The 16,986-nt window shown below is 33.4% G+C and overlaps 1 protein-coding gene across 2 annotated transcripts; it reads left to right on the forward strand.

Annotated features, from left to right (window-relative positions):
- The first annotated feature begins 3,987 nt into the window (after positions 1–3,987).
- Positions 3,988–11,074, forward strand: LOC129883032 (protein tesmin/TSO1-like CXC 2). 2 transcript variants are annotated; one of them, XM_055957575.1, is made up of 10 exons: positions 3,988–4,442; positions 5,887–6,047; positions 6,147–6,846; positions 7,407–7,882; positions 7,972–8,043; positions 9,540–9,720; positions 9,815–9,910; positions 9,997–10,063; positions 10,285–10,429; positions 10,528–11,074. In XM_055957575.1, the coding sequence occupies exons 1-10, from the start codon at positions 4,236–4,238 to the stop codon at positions 10,880–10,882; spliced, it is 2,460 nt and encodes an 819-aa protein (XP_055813550.1). In that variant the 5' UTR covers positions 3,988–4,235; the 3' UTR covers positions 10,883–11,074. The 2 variants fall into 2 exon arrangements, with proteins under 2 accessions (XP_055813550.1, XP_055813549.1); XM_055957574.1 differs by having other exon boundaries at positions 3,989–4,442; positions 10,270–10,429.
- The last annotated feature ends 5,912 nt before the right edge of the window (positions 11,075–16,986 follow it).

Genomic DNA, 16,986 nt, shown 5'->3' on the forward strand with positions numbered 1-16,986 from the left:
AATAGCAAAATAGAGTAATAATCAAAGGGCAATAGTAAAACAACTATACTGGCACGTCTAGACCTAAGACCAACCCTAAACCATCACAGGGCAAGACAATATTCTACCCTTGCTAACCTTCTACCCTAATACCTGACCTCCACTCCTTTCTATCTAAGATCATATCCTCGGTGATCTGAAGTTGCGCCATATCCTGTCTAATCACCTCTCCCCAATACTTTTTCGGTCTATCCCTACCCCTCCGTATAACCCCAAAATCCAACCGCTCGCACATTCTAACTGGGGCGTCAACACACCTCCTCTACACATGCCCAAACCATCTAAGTCTTGCTTCTCTCATCTTGTCTGCAACAGAGGCCACTCTTACCTTCTCCCAAATAACCTCGTTCCTAATCTCATCACTCCTAGTATGTCCACACATCCATCTCAATATCCTCATCTTCGCAACATGCATCTTCTGAACATGAGAGTTCTTGACTGGCCAGCACTTTGCACCATATAACAACAACGCCTAACCACTATTATGTAGAACTTACCTTTAAGTTTGATTGGCTTCTTCTTCTCACACAGGACTCTAGAGGCAACCCTCCACTTCGTCCATGTTGCCCCAATGTGATGTGTGGCATCATCGTCGATGTCCCACTACTCTGGATGACGAACCCAAGATATTTAAAACTTTCTCTCTTGGAGATAGGTTGAGTGGCAAGCCTTACTTCCATGCCTTGTTCATCCACCGCACTACTGAATTTGCACTCCATGTACTCTATCTTGGTCTTGCTCAATTTGAACCCTTTGGACTCCAGAGTTTGTCTCCAAACCTCCAATCGATCATTAACTTTGTCCCGATTCTTATCAATCAAGACTATATCATCCGCAAATAGCATACACCATGAAACCTCCTCTTGAATAGGTCGTGTCAGCTCATCCATCACTAGGGCAAAAAGAAAAGGACTCAACACAAATCTCTGATGTAGTCCCATCTCCAGGAAAGTGCTCTGAGTCTCTTCCCACCGTCCTAACCCGAGTCTTGGTTCCAACATACATATCCTTTATCGCCCTAATATACACCATCGGAACACCTTCAGCCTCCAGACGCCTCCAGAGAACATTCCTCGAAACTTTGTCATAAGCCTTTTCAAGATCAATGAATATCATATTAAGATCCCTCTTTCTTTCCCTAAATTTCTCCACCAGTCTCCACATAAGATAGATTGCTTCAGTAGTCTACGGCCCTGGCATGAATCTGAAAAATTCCCTTAATTGTTATAAACATTAAAATTATCATTTTCCAGCTCCAATTCAATTTCTCATTTTTCAAAAATATGAACATGAAAAAGAAATTATTTGAAGTATCATGCAATGATATTTTTCTCTAATTTAAAATAGTTAAAAATTGATAGTTGTTGTAATATGATTTATCATAAAAAAAAAAAGAACGCGGTAGAGTTTCATCCTATCAAAAAATGTATTTTATCTGATGAGGCTTTTACATAATTTGGCGAAGGCATGTTTTGTAATACTTCTACTCATGAAAGGACAAACATACATAAATATATAATAAATTTAAATAAGGATATAATTGGAAAAAAAAAAGGTGAGCAATGGAATACTACCAAATTGGTGGTTTCAAAAAATGAGGGTTTTAATGGTTACAAAATCATAAAACCAAATCATACCATATAATTAAAGAAACAATCAAACCAAACGTGGTTCTCTTACTAACCATATCACGAAAAATCACTATCCAAACAAGCTTAGTTTAAATTGACAACAATTTTGAAACAAATATTTTTAATATACACGACAACTAAAAGGGAAGGAGGAGTACTTCCTCTGTCTCAAATTATTTATTGTGGTTGTTAACAATTAGGTATCTCAAATTACCTTTCACTATATAAATTCAAGACAAAATTAATTACTACAATAGTTTTCATTTTACCTTTATTAATAATTACTTTTGAAAATTACAAACACTTCAATTATGTGAAAATAATACATAAATAGAGTAATAATTCAATAAAAAAATTATATTTTAAGACATAAATATAAGCAAAATAGTCAAAGTTTCTCTAAATTAATATTTCGTTGAAGGACGTGTAAAAAAGAAAACTACAAATAATTTGAGAGAACAGAGTAATTAGTTAATGTTAATAAGAGGCTATGGAAGAATTACATCTTCATGATCTCAAGGACAAATGTAAATTAACCCCCCCTCCCCCCAAAAAAAAAAAAAAAGAACAGTAAAATATAAAAAAAGTTTTCACAAACTGTGGATTTGTTCAAAACGTAAATTAGTTTAAACAGCTATTTTTGAGAAGTGGGAACACCCTAAAATCGGAATAATATTCATTTTATTGCATTATAAGTCATTAATTATAATTCTAAGTAGGTTTTACATTTTCAAAGTTTACTGGACAATAACTACATATTAAGTGAAATTTCACAAATAAATTTTTTAAAAATAGAATATACGCAATTTTTACTTTTACATTTATCTATAAAATAAAGAAATTGTTTTCTTACCAGATAATTTTCATATTATAATTAAGTGGAATATTTTGGACTTTGCATTGTTGAGACAAGATTTTAAGAACCCAAAATAATCATTTTTCTTAGTAACATTAAGCGAATTATGACATTGTAATAAGTGCAATAAAACTCATAAAAAATTGGCGATTATGTATTTAATAATCAACTAATTAAAGCAATATTAAAATTGTATTTTTCAGCCCTCTCACCATAATTATTAGAATATAAATTAATAATAAAACTAACAGCAAAAATAGCCCGCAAAAGCGCATAACTGAAATTTAAAACTCTATCTTTACATAGAATTCTTAGGCATCTAAATAGAAACTGATTTTTTTTATTTTCTAAATTCCTCTAACAATCTTTGACCCATTCCTGCGTGTTTTTATATGATATTAAAGCAAAGCAAAATTACATGCTGCTCTGGTTTTAAGGAGAAGTATCGGAAATCTAATAATTTAAAATATTTTAAAAATTATGATCAAAGAAAATATTCATTTGACTGCTCAAATAGAAATTAAGAAAGCAAATTAAAACGATGGAGTAAATAAGTTAACCCCCTTCACCCCCCTTGTTTTTACATAATTAATAATGAAATAAAGAATAAATCATTTAAACGCTCATGATCTCAAGGTAATTGAGATTAAATTTGTAATATTATAATTGCAATAGTAGATTATTACAATTAATCTACCTACACGAGAACAACACTGATGTTTCATAGCTAGTTGGATTCTCTCACGAGAATTTTGCTTTTTCTTACCTCATATCACGATAACAACAATAATAATAATTACGCTTTAATCCCTAATTATATATTAAATTCGACTATAAAAATCCTTACTTATCATATACTTCATAAAAACTACCCCTCGAGGATAACACAAATGTTTCATAAGCAAATAGCTGGCATTAAAAGATATACAATAGAATTCTTGTGTGATTCTTGCTTTTCCTATCCAGACAACAACGACAATAACAAATAATAATAATTACGCTTCAATCCCTATTTATATATTATAATTGACTATATGCATTCTCATTTATCATATACTCCAAATTCTACTAAACTACGCCGGAGATCAACACTAACATTTCATAAGCAAATAACTGACATTAAAAAATGTATAATTGTATTTTAATGCGATTCTTATTTTTTTTTTACCTCAAACTACGACAACAAATAATAATAAGTTAATAACTACACTTCAATCTCAAATATATTAAAATCAACTATATGAATCTTCACTCATCAAAAACTCGGATTGACTCCATCCTAGCTTTAGGACCACAAGAGAAAAATAAGAATAGTGGGAGTGATAAGTATTTTACAAAGTAAAAAAGTAAAGGGGGGAGATTTGGTCAATAAATTTGTAGTTGTACGTTACCTTTTGGTCCTTTTTTCCCTCCTCGCCTTTTATATTTGTTTTTTGTTCTATCAATTTTTTCATCCAATTACATAAACCAACAGCTGTGGTGGCATCTTCTCTGGTTGTGGGGTTATTTCTTGGGGGATGGTGGGGGCAGATGTCACCATTCTTTTATCAGCACGAGAAAATCCCACTTTTCTTTATCACCATTCTTCCCGCTCCTTATTGAATTTCGTCTGTTTCTTTATCTGAGAGGGAAACTGTGTGTATCTCTGTGTGTTTTTGTGTGTGTGTGTGTATAGAGCGAGAAAAAGGGTCCATAGAAAAGTCAGATAGATGTCTACAAAAAAAGGGGAAGATGAGAAAGTGAGTTTAGAGAGTGAAAATGTAGAAGAAAAGAGTGAAGAAGTAGAAGTAGAAGGTAGAAAGAGTGAGGTGAATGTAAAAGGGGAAGGAGGAGGAGGAGGAGGAGGAGTTGTGGTGGTAATGGACACTCCAGAGAGGAACAAGAGCCAGATCGCAACACCCATTTCCAAATTCGAGGTATGTTTACTGATTTGATTTCAGAAAGCGCTTAAAGATTGAATCTTTTGCTAATTTTTTGAATTTCATTTTGGGGGGAAAGGGGATTTTGGGCTAATTCATTTGAGGGTTTTGGTTGTTAGTTACTGATTTGGTTCATTCTTGATATTTTTGGAATCTATGGTGTAGTTGTGTTGTGGGTTTTGATTATTGATGTCTGATTTGTTTTATTTGAGAAATGGGGTTGTGTTAATCTTGCAAAAATAGTTCGATGTCATGTTTTTATTTTTTCTTTCTTTTTCTTCTCTCGCAGTTGTTGAGAGACACTGCTTCTGGAATGGTTTATTTTTGAGGGTTAGATCAAAATCTTTAGGCACCAAAGCTTGCTGAAAATAAGTTTTTTGGAAAATGGAAATGGGATTGAAGTAAATTGAATGGATTTTGGTTGCTGCTTCTGTTAATCCATTTGTAATAGAGTGGTTTCTAATTAGTGGAAATTACACTTTTTGGAGAATTGGGTCTGTTTTTCCTCTTTCTTTCTTTTTAGATGTGTTTTCAGGTGGTGAATTTCAGTTTATTGGTAAGATATCTTAGATTTGCTATCTTCCTGGTGTATAGAATGCTTCAAGACTTGGTTATGTTGCGTCTCTTATCATTTTCTGAGTTTGCATGTTTCACTAGCCTTTTGATTTGGACGCTTGCTGTATGGATGTTAGTTCATGTGTAAAATAGAACTTCGTCCTTCTCTATTCTCTAATTTCTAACTGATTTTATCTTTAACACATGATTAGCCTTCCTGATTCTCTCGTTGAGATTCTTCATCTGTGCCTTATAGTGTCATAGTTCTCCTTGCTTTGTATTTGGAAACAATGTGATGTCTTACCTTGGTTGTCTGTCTCGATTATTCTGCGGAATCAACCATTCTGCTGCTGTCTAATTCCCAATTGAATTTTGTCCACATTTTCATCTTGCGTGAATTGGGTTTCCATGACTTCTATTGAGCTATGGTGGATTCATTCCTTCAAGAAGGTTAATTAGCAAAAAAGAAAATGAAATATGCAGTCACCATATTCATGTCTTTGCTGGAAATGGACTATTTTACTTGGATTGCTCTTAATATCTCATTAGGTACACTAATTTATTACTAGGCATTGTTGGATAGCTTGCATGTGCCTCTAATTAACTAATGAAGCAAATAAGCTGCTTTATATATGATTTAAGATAGAGCAGGAATGAGCCAAGTTCATTTTCTTCCGTGCACATTACATGATCTGTTATCGTTGACATTAACTTGAGATTTTGTTCTTTTAACATTAGTATCAGATAAAGGCAATTATCATATTTTTCTGAAAAGGCCTAGCTTGCTGCATGGTTGAAATTCTTAAATCCACATGTTCAGGAAATTATCACTATAATTTAGTTTTTTCTCTTGCAATCTGAAGGTCTTCTTTTTCCCTCTATGCAGGAGTCCCCCTTTTCAAATTTCCTTAACAACCTTTCCCCCATCAAACCAGTTAAGGCAGCACACTTTCCCCAGACACTCAATACCCTTAGTTTTGGATCTATACCGTCTGTGTTCACCTCACCGCATGTAAGCTCCATAAGGGAATCCAGATTTCTAAGAAGGTAACGAATGTTCATTGCAACTTATTTATTCTCTCTCACTTGTTTTGTTGGTTGTCTGTCAGGCTTTTTTATTGTTGTTAATTTTGTTGTTTTCTCCAGGCACCTGCTCTCAGATCCATCAAAACCAGAATTTGCTTCTGATAACAGTGTTAAAGTTGATAATGATGAAGGTACGTTAGATGCTGTAAATAGCTCAAATGAGCCCAAGGAAAGTTTTGGTTCTGACATTTCTGTGGTTGAAGCATCCCATGAATGCTCAAAGCTTGCCGTTGAGCGAACTCTAAATTATGAGTGCAATGATAGTCCCAGTACTTTACCTACTGGGGGCATTAGAGGTAAGAGTTTGTCAGAATTTGCAGGCAGTTCTGTGACATATGTCCCTTTGGTACAAGGCATGTCTGGAAAAGGTTTGCTTAGATGTGAAGTTAATACGGAGGGGACAAATGAAATTGATCCAAATAAAGAAGCTTCAGGATGTGATTGGGATAATTTGATTTGTGATGCCACAGATCTATTGATCTTTGACTCACCCGGTGACCCTGAGGCTTTCACTAAAGCAGCAGGTCCTAATTTGAGGCACTTTGGATTTGCCTCAAATGAAATGCAGAATATGCAAGTTTTTGGTCAGGTTAGTACCAGCGAATGTGGTGGAGATGGAAGTGAAACAGAGAAACCATCTACTCAACCTGGTGATGAAAACCAAGTCAATGAATATACCGAGAACCAAAACATGAAACCTGATTCTTCTCTAACGAATGACGGTATGGGTGTGGGTCAAAGTAAAAGAACTGATAATGAGGTGAGGAATTGCATTCTGCACACTAGTTTATTATGCTTGTGCTTTTATTGTTATTATTATATGAGATAGTCACTACTTTTTGTGGCTGATCAGCTTTTGGAGTTCCAACCATTTTCTGTTTTTCTTTTTCTTTTTCTTTAATTATCTCTTTCTATGTTACAGTTTGTGCTCAACTTTCTTGACTACAAATTTGCTTGGGAGAACCATTGTGTATTTTGTAAGCTTGGAACTGATTTTATGAGTCTCTAGTTGTCTAGGACCTTGACTTTGTCACAGCTTGAAAGCGTTTGACTGGTTCCCTATTACTATGAGATGCAACATATTTTAGCTTTTCACCAATTCAAGGAAAATCTTGGTTATTGCAATCTTTATTGATAGACTATGGGGAAAGTAGTCAAACATAGAGCATGTTTGTTAGTGGTTTATTAGATGATCTTAGAGTTGTTTATTTGGCCGTTCTTGTTTTCATCAGTGAGCTTTATTAGTTGTGAGCATATTTTGCATGGACTCTCCAGTTCTTCATTTTTGTGATCTTGATCTCTTACTGGTTTTCTTTTTAGATGGTCTCTACTCTATATCGTGGAATGAGAAGACGTTGTCTAGTTTTTGAGATGGTGGGATCTCGAAGAAAGCATGTAGATGAGGGTTCTGGTTCTTCTGCTGTGCAAGACACTGATGGAAACCTTGCCTGCAACGAGAAGCAACTAGTACCTTATAAGACGGTAAATGAATCTTCGCGATGCATTTTACCTGGAATTGGCTTGCATTTAAATGCCCTTGCAGCATCTTCAAAAGATGGCAAAGTTGTCAAGCATGAAACCAATGCTTCTGGGAAACAGCTGTTAATTACGTCTGGCTCAGCTGTCAGTCTTCATCCTTTAGTTACTGGTCAAGAATCATTGAGTAAATCACTGCCTGAAACCTCCAGAGAAATTGTTCCTCTAGAGAATAGTGTACCTCTTATGGAGGATGTTAGCTTGGCACCTGGATATGTAAATAGTGAAGAGCTTAATCAGACTAGTCCAAAGAAAAAGAGGCATGTGCATCCTTCTCCCTTATGATAATGTTTTGTTCTTGTAATCTCTTTTTGTTCTACCATTATCTGATTACAAATTATTTGCGCAGACGTCGATTGGAACCTGGAGAAGGTGAGGCATGCAAGCGCTGTAATTGTAAGAAATCAAAATGCTTGAAACTGTAAGTTATTATTCTCCTTTTATGTGCTATCTTTAGTTTGTACTCAATTTTCATGCCATGGGTTGCTTATTGAGTATTTAAATGAGGCGGCGGTTGTTTAATTAGCATTTTTCTTTGTGGTTAGCTACGGGGTTGTTTGGTTAGTGAAAATTGTAGAGATTATAAGTACATAAGTTGTAATGCATGACTAAATAATCCCCATATTTAGTTAGTGGATATGCATATCTTGTCGGGACGTTTGATTCAATGCCTCAAAGATTGGATATAAGGAGTAAAATATCTCTTTGATTTCTAACTGCATAAAACTTGTGACAAATAATATCATTGGTCTGTAAATCACCAGTTTATCAGATCAAAGTATTATCATTTATTTGTGCGAAAATAATTAAACCTCTCAAAAACCCTACTCATTTTCTCGCATTCAGAAAATAATTAACACCCTCCATGACTTCAACTATCGAGCCTTCAAAGTCTTTCAAACCCTATGAGCTTAAATACACTCTCTCTGGCCACATACGCGCCATCTCCAGTGTCAAATTCTCCGACAATGGCAAACTCGTAGCCACCTCCTCTGCCAACAAAACTCTTAAATTCTAAATTTCTTATTTTATTTTTAATAACATGATCTAATTGAAGTAAATATCATGGTATATTTTAAGACCATACGTTATTATGATACTTTTCGTATAGGCTAGAAGTCATTATTAGGAGTGCATACATTCCACATAACTAACATAAGTTATGTGCGTATTGTTTATATGGGAAATGAAAATGGCAATCAGTGTTGTCTTAGTTGTCCAGTTCAATGTCGAGATTATTTCTTTCGTAAAAGAGAAACCAAACAAACCTTATAAAGAAATGGTTGCTGTGAGTTTTCATGCTGCAAAAGCATGATCTGAAATTGTAAAATGGCTTCTTACCATGTAACAAACTTCTTGTGCATAAAAGGGCAGCCCGGTGCACTAACGCTCCCGCTATGCGCAGGGTCCGGGGAAGGGCCAGACCACAAGGGTCTATTGTACGTAGCCTTACCTTGCATTTCTGCCAGAGGCTGTTTCCAAGGCTTGAACCCGTGACCTCCTGGTCACATGGCAGCAACTTTACCAGTTACTCCAGGGCTCCCCTTCAACAAACTTCTTGTGCATATTGATCTTTATTCAGTTTTATGTTGATGGATCGATGATATCTGATGTAGCTCTTTTGTTGGATGCTTTTCTTGCATCTCTGAATTTGGAATGACGAGAAATGCTTAAAAATTCTTGGACATGTGGGTACTGTCCCAACCATCTATTTTAACCCAAAAGAGAAATGATTCTGGGTTGAGATGTAACCTGTGTTTTGGCATAATTGAAGTAGAAATTTGTGATCTATGTGATTTAGACGTTAATAGAAGATATAGCCCTCTCTATCAGCCAAGCATTCTTTATTGTGTTGCTGTAGTGCCAATGTGCTTACTCCGTCTACAAATTTAACATTCCTGTTTTACTTCTATGCAGTTACTGTGAATGTTTTGCCGCTGGAGTCTACTGTGTGGAGCCATGTGCATGTCAAGACTGCTTCAACAAGCCTATTCATGAAGATACTGTCCTTGCAACTCGCAAACAGATCGAATCAAGAAACCCTCTTGCTTTTGCTCCTAAAGTGATAAGGAACGCCGACACTCTTTCTGAAACAGGGGTGAGGAAAAAGTTTTTGGCTTTCATTGTCAGATATTTGTTATTTCGAAGTGGCAGATAAGTCTTACAACACAAGTAATTTAATTGCATTGCAGGATGATTCCAGCAAGACTCCTGCCTCAGCTCGTCACAAGAGAGGATGCAACTGCAAGAAATCCGGCTGTTTGAAGAAATATTGTGAATGCTATCAGGTCTTTCTTTTTTAATATTTACAAGTTGCATTGGTTTTGCATGTGTTTATACATAAGCTGATAGGTAAGTGCTTTTGTTCTTGAAGGGTGGGGTCGGATGTTCCATCAATTGCAGATGTGAAGGATGCAAGAATGCGTTTGGCAGAAAGGATGGTAAGTCTACTTGGCTACTTCTGATAATGGCTTGATTTTAGTTGTAAACATTCTCCACTACCCAAACCAAAATATTGATTAAAGGAAATTGCGTACTCATGCCTGAAAAAGAAAGAGGGGTTTGCGTTGGTTCATATCATCTTTTTAGTTTCATTCAGTTGTTGTGACCTATAAATGTAGTTTGAAAATCTATTATTATGATTCAGGTTCTATTTTCATAGGCACAGATGGGGATGCTGAGGAAGAGGAAACAGATGCGTATGAAAAGAGTATTGTCGATAGAACTTCTCAGAAAGACCTACTACATAGTGATGTAGAGCTAAATCCAGATTCCGCCGTCCCTGCTACACCTTTAGCGTTTAGAAGGTATGTCAATCATTCAACTTTTCAAGTAAAGTTCCTTCTTTATGCTTTTCAAGCTATCATTCTACTAAGTTAGCTGATGAGAAACTTTGCCTTTTTAGACCACCAATGCAGCTCCCTTTCTCATTAAAAAACAAACCGCCTCGATCATCATTTCTATCTATCGGATCCTCATCTGGTATGTTTGCTGGCCAAGGGGTCGGAAGGCCAGACTTCTTTCAACCTCAGCCCAAGTTCGAGAAACCATTTGAGTCGATTCAAGAAGATGAAATGCCTGAGATACTCCAACAAGGGGGGACTAGCTCTCCAATCAGTAGCATTAAGACAGCTTCTCCCAACAGGAAGAGAGTCTCTCCTCCTCATTGTGACTTTGCAAATTCACCCGGTCGTCGAAGCAGCCGCAAGTTGATACTGCAATCCATCCCTTCATTTCCTTCCCTCACTCCCAATCCTTGAAGATCTTCATCCAAACCAGTTGGTGAACTTTGGAAGGAAAATTTTTAATATCTTTATTGTTGTAGTTATTAGTTTAGTTTAGTACACTTTCATGGACCTTTTGAGGGCGCCCCTTGTGCTTGTATAATAGCCTTGTTCGTTTCTTAATAACATTGTTTTGTCCTTAATAATGAATTAAAATTTGTTAATATACTTCTTGTGTCATTTTCTTTAGTTTGTTTAATACTTGTTACCTGAGCTGAGGGTCTTCTAGAAACAGCCTCTCTACTTCCTCGAGGTAGGGGTAAGGTATACGTACACTCTACCCTTCCTAGACTCCAGTTGTGGTATTTCACCGGTATGTTGTTGTTAATACTTCGTCCAAGTTTATTCTCTCTCTCTCTAAAAATACTAAGAAGAGTGATTTTGCATTCAACATCTAACATGAGTATTTCATATTATAGAAGTTGGGCCTCCAAACAAGATGTAACCAATTGGGCTAGTCCACTTCATATACTAAGCTCCCTTGCCCAAGTGAGAAATCATACTTGTAAGGCCCAACAAACAGATGCCTTGCTTGTTCATGTTATTTTCTCTTTACAAGTACACACTTTTTTCTTTAGAAAGTCTTTAACATTCCCCAATCATTGTTTTGCTTGTGTAATTTTATTTTCATCTAGATGTGGTGGGCATAATTATTGCTTTTGCAGTTCCCTTCTTTTGGCTCACTGTAGCTCATCCTTTCATATTTGGATTTAACTTATATTCATCGACAATATAAAGAATCTATATTACATTCTCATTGTATTTTAATATGTATAGCAAGTTATCTACTACCTCTTTTAGATGATCTATTAATGTAAAAGTTCTTATATTGTCGATGTATCAAAAAAGTATCGTCTTGAGAATTTAGGATGAGAATGTGTCACCATATGTTTATTGGAAACAACATCTGTTGTGAACACACCACCCTCCCCAGATACGGATATGTTGTTGTAATGTGTGGCCACATGATCACTTTAATTTTATCTTTGTTTCTTCTCTACAGTAGAAAAAAATGTAAGAGATGGATGAAGAGAATGGTCATTTTTCAACTTTGTTTGCAGAAAGCACAACACAATTATTGTACCATTGCATTCACAAGTTCTTTTCAGACTCTTTAGACCTAAGGTGGGGGTCTATAGCTGGCCATATATCACAATACAACAAAAACACCATTTGGATTCTCATATTATATATTCAACTAGGTCCCATTTCCATTACTTTTTTCCCACTGTCCAAATTAATGTGTTTATACACATTTCTTTCAAAGAGGTTGGTAGGAAGATGTTGAGTATTATTGATTGATGTTTTTGAATTAAGTTAAGCAAAAATGACAAGAATGTTTTAGATAGGCTCCAAGTAGTTTCTAAAATATATTCTTGTGAAATTTTGATTTTTTAAATTTGTCCAAAAAATGAACACTTTTGGTTTTCATCAAATATCGACTATTATATTTGAGACGAACTGTTTTAAACCATAAATATCAGAAAAGTTTTATTAGATTTAAGAAACTACAACACAAGAGTTGCAGTAGCCACCTAAAACTATACCAAAATTCGCAAGAGTTTCACATCAAAAAATTTCATCATACTTTAGAAGAATAGAATAAAAATAATATAAATCACAAAATTTACGCCTCTAAATTTAAACTCACGTTAATTCCTTTTTTTTAAAGAAAGAAATCCAATTCCATTAAATGTAACAACCGGAGTTTGTTAAATATTTGGCGGTGAACAAACGTATTCATTTTTTGAAAACTTAAAGAACTATAATTACGTAAGATTATATTTTAGAGACTACTTTTAACCTATCCCAAATATAAAACATCAGTTTTTTTGTTACATAATTTTATCACACCATATAATGATAGTATATAATAGTACACTTCTTGCCCCTCCACCTCCCCCACCCCCTTCCCCCAAACAACACCAACCCCACAAACAAAAAGGCAAGAGGAGAATTCTCAGAAGGAAAGATTACCATCCATTCTGGGTAATAGAGTGATGGGGTGGGGTGTAATTTGGGGGGGGGGGGGTGTTGTAGGGCACTAGTATGTAATATAGTATATAGTGTCGGTAAAGTCTAGCTATAGAATATTTATTGGAAGAAGGGAAAGAATTGGTGGGGAGTAACATTCAGATATTACTTTGAAGAAAACAGGAACTTCAATATTAAGACACTTGTTTCACAGATGTTGATGTAACATTAAAAAAAAATCGATACACAAAACATTCCATATTAGGAGGATTTGAAGAAGAATTGTATCTTAAGAAATGTGATATACCTTAATAGGAACAGTAATTGCATCCACGATTTGAACTCATAACTTATAAATCACACAAAATAACTTTTGCATGTTTCAAAACACCCTTTATAAATATTAGATGTCACATGTGAACATTAAACTATCCAATAATAAATGAAAAGTATATAACTTCAATTAAAAGTCAATTATATAAAGCTATGTTTTTAGTTTTAATTAATCAGTCAAATAACCATAGGGAATGATCAAATAGGTTTTTTTCATTTCATGCCATATTTATAGCGGCACAACCCATGTCTAATTAAATAATCCAAAACTCTAACCATCCTCTTAAATCTAACATTTTTATGCAAATCATGTACTTTTTTAATTAACATTATAGACCCTCAAAATATATTCTATAACTCCAACTATTGACTCTATAAAAGTCCTTTTCTATCTATCTCTAAAATATGAAATTTGAGACCAATGCAACTCAAATTTTGATCTCTAGGTATCAATTATTTTATCATTGAGAACAATACTCGCATGTTACACGCACGAACATCTCAATTTAGAAATAGATAATCAAATTAAAGTGAAATCTTTTTATAACAAGGATAGTTGTCCATATATATTAGACAGAATATATAATATAACATAAGAGGTAAGAGTCAAAAATACGCCTAAACTATTCTCTTTTTAGAGTTTCATACTTAAATTATTGGAGTGTGAGTTTCATACCTAAACTATCACTTGTAAAATTGAGAAAAACATCTCTTTTATTAAAATCCTCGTCATGATGTGTGTACTACACTCTCTTTTTCATTTAAAAAAATTGTCACATCACACTCTACATTGACAAAACATTCCACCTTAACAAAAATTAAATAAATTATTAAAATTAGTTAAAATTAAAGATTAAAGTATTACTACCTTCCGCCCCAAAATAATTATATTTTTCTTATCCCACTCCACCACTTTCTCTCAAAATAACCCCCCCCCCCCATTTTTTTAGTTTTAATTTTAATTTTTAAATTTATTTTATAAAAAAAATTAAAAAAAATTCTTATTCCATCACCCCCTCAAATAATAATTTAGATATTATTTAAAAAAGTTTTGCTCCGCCCTACCTAATCCTCTGCTTCCAAAAGTTTTTCTCATTTTTTGTTAGATATATAGATATGATTTTAGGAAAGTATTTTTTACTTGTCCCAAGACTTTTCTTAAAATATAATTTTTATTTCTGTTATATTTGGTACGCAAATAGAAAAAAATATTTTACTAAAAATATATGTACATATCTAACTCAAAACAAGAAAAATGTAAAAAATAAATAAAAATAAATTAAGAACGGAGGGTTAGATGGGGTGGGTATAATTTTAATTTTTTTTAAAATTAAAAATAGTAACATTTTTTAGGAAGGAGTAGGAGAGGGGGTGAAGTATGAATTTTTTTAAATTTTTTTACAAAAGAAATTTTAAAAAATAGATGGACGGGGATTGTCGGGGGGAGGGGGAGTGGTGGTGGAGCTGGTGAGAAAAATATTTTAATTTTTTTTTAAAAAAAATAATTTCTTTAAAATACTTTAGTCTTTATCTTTTAATTAATATTAATAGTTTATTTAATTTTTGTCAAGGTAAAATATTTTATCCATGTGACAAGATTTTTATAAAAAAATAAAGACATACAACATTGATTTGTATTTTTCAAACTAATAAATCATAGTTTATGTATGAAACTCACATTTCTAATAGTTTAGGTATGAAACTCAAAAAAAGAGAATAATTTAGATGTATTTTTGATACTTATCTTTATAACATCACATATAAAATCGATTCCAAAAAAACTTCGTTATTATGATAAAATATTGTTAGAAAATGACTACTATAAAAAGGTGCGATTATACATGTTTTCAATTGCTATTGATCTTCATATCGTAATTTGCTTATATTTGTAGAAATTTTATTTTATTCTTCCGTTTAACAATGTGTTGCATTTTTATGAACGGAGTAAATAGCCACTAAATAATTATTTTCAACAAATACTTATGTTAGTGATAAAAAATGTCAAAGGTTTATAAAGTGCTGGTAAGATCAATTATGTTATATGGAGTGGAGTGTTGGCTAATAAAAAATTCACACATTCAGAATATGAGAGTAGAAAAAATGAGGATGTTGAAATAGATGTTTGGACATACTAGGAGAGATATGATTATGAACAAAGTTATTCAGGATAAGATGAGAGTGACCTTTGTGGTGGATAAATGAGAAAGGCATGACAAGACTTAGATGATTGGGGATGCTCTGGTGAGAAAGTTTGTAGGAGGTTGGCTTTCGTGGGTCAGAGGTAGAGGTAGGCTAAAGAAGCCTTGGAGTGAGGTGATTGGACATGACATGATCCTAAGATTGGTGAGTCTAGAATTTGTAAAACATGGGTACAGTGCACCACTAAAAAAAAGAAGGAAGAAATGTATTAAGTGGGACTTAATCCCTAAACGTTTAGGTAAACAACTCTACCACTTAGCCTTTTTGTAATATAGGTGTCAATAGATCATATTATATCAATTTTATGAATTATATACATAAAATACTTAATTTTACAGCATGATTACGGGTTCACATGCCCCATAGGGAAGATACAAAAGTCTAAGATTAGGGTAGAAGATTAGTATGTAGTTTAGTATTGTCTAGTTCCCTATCACTATTGTTATTATTACTCTCCTACTATCTTATTCCACAATTTGTGTTACCAGTTGTTTCCCTTGCTTTAGTTATCGTACATTTTGTTGTTACTTCTTGTTTTTAACAGTTTCAGCGTGATTTTTTACTACTATATTTGTTTTGCTTATGTGTTTTTTTAGATATGTTTTACTTGAACTGAGGGTTCTTCTCTATCTTTATAAAATAGAAGTAAGATTTGCATATACACTATTCTTTCTGACTTCACTTATAGAATTACTGGACTGAATATGTTGGTATTGCTACTCACGTTGGTGACTAACTATATATTAAATTTATATCAAGCCTATAATTGATTGACGACTATTAAAATGTATAGTTTGAGATTGGAAATGTTAATTCAATAGTGCAATTGGAGAAACACTATAATAATTGGTTTGCTTACAAAGTGGAAACATCTTCTTCAATTATCACACATGGATGATCAATTTCATAGATACCCAATTCACGACAAATATAGCAACCACTTTCGTCAAGTCACTATTCATGATTTACGTCAATTATCCATCCCCATATTTCCTTGTTTTCTAAATTTTTATTTCAAAATAAATATTTTAGTTGTGGAAATTGTATAAAATTAATAAGTGTTATGAATCACAAATTCCACTATTCCAGTATACTTAACAAAATAATAATTAAATTTACATACAGTGACAATGCATAGATTCTTTATTGACGTATAATAACCGGTAACTCATCATATATAGTAAACTTGATATGATAACCTAGTATAAATAGAATAATTACAAAATCTGTATATTATGTTAATTTTAAAAAATATATACATAATGTTCCAAAATTTTTGCCTATAAATTCACTTCTGCTTGGAAGTATATTGTCATATTTTTAAAATATAAAATCGACAAAAAAAAAACAAAAAAAAAGAACCAATGCGTTGAAAAATTGATTTAATTGATATGATTTAATTCTAACATTTGAAAAAATTTACACTAAATTGATTTACTTTTTTTTTATTTAGAAAAATGACTCAAATCGAACCATATATATGAATTGAACACCCCTGCTCAAAAGTGGACTTACCATGGGAACATCAAGTGTTACGATAATATATTCAATGTGATTTTATAACAAGTAAAGTT

The sequence above is a fragment of the Solanum dulcamara genome, chromosome 3, assembly GCF_947179165.1.
Source record: "Solanum dulcamara chromosome 3, daSolDulc1.2, whole genome shotgun sequence".
Taxonomy (NCBI): domain Eukaryota; kingdom Viridiplantae; phylum Streptophyta; class Magnoliopsida; order Solanales; family Solanaceae; genus Solanum; species Solanum dulcamara.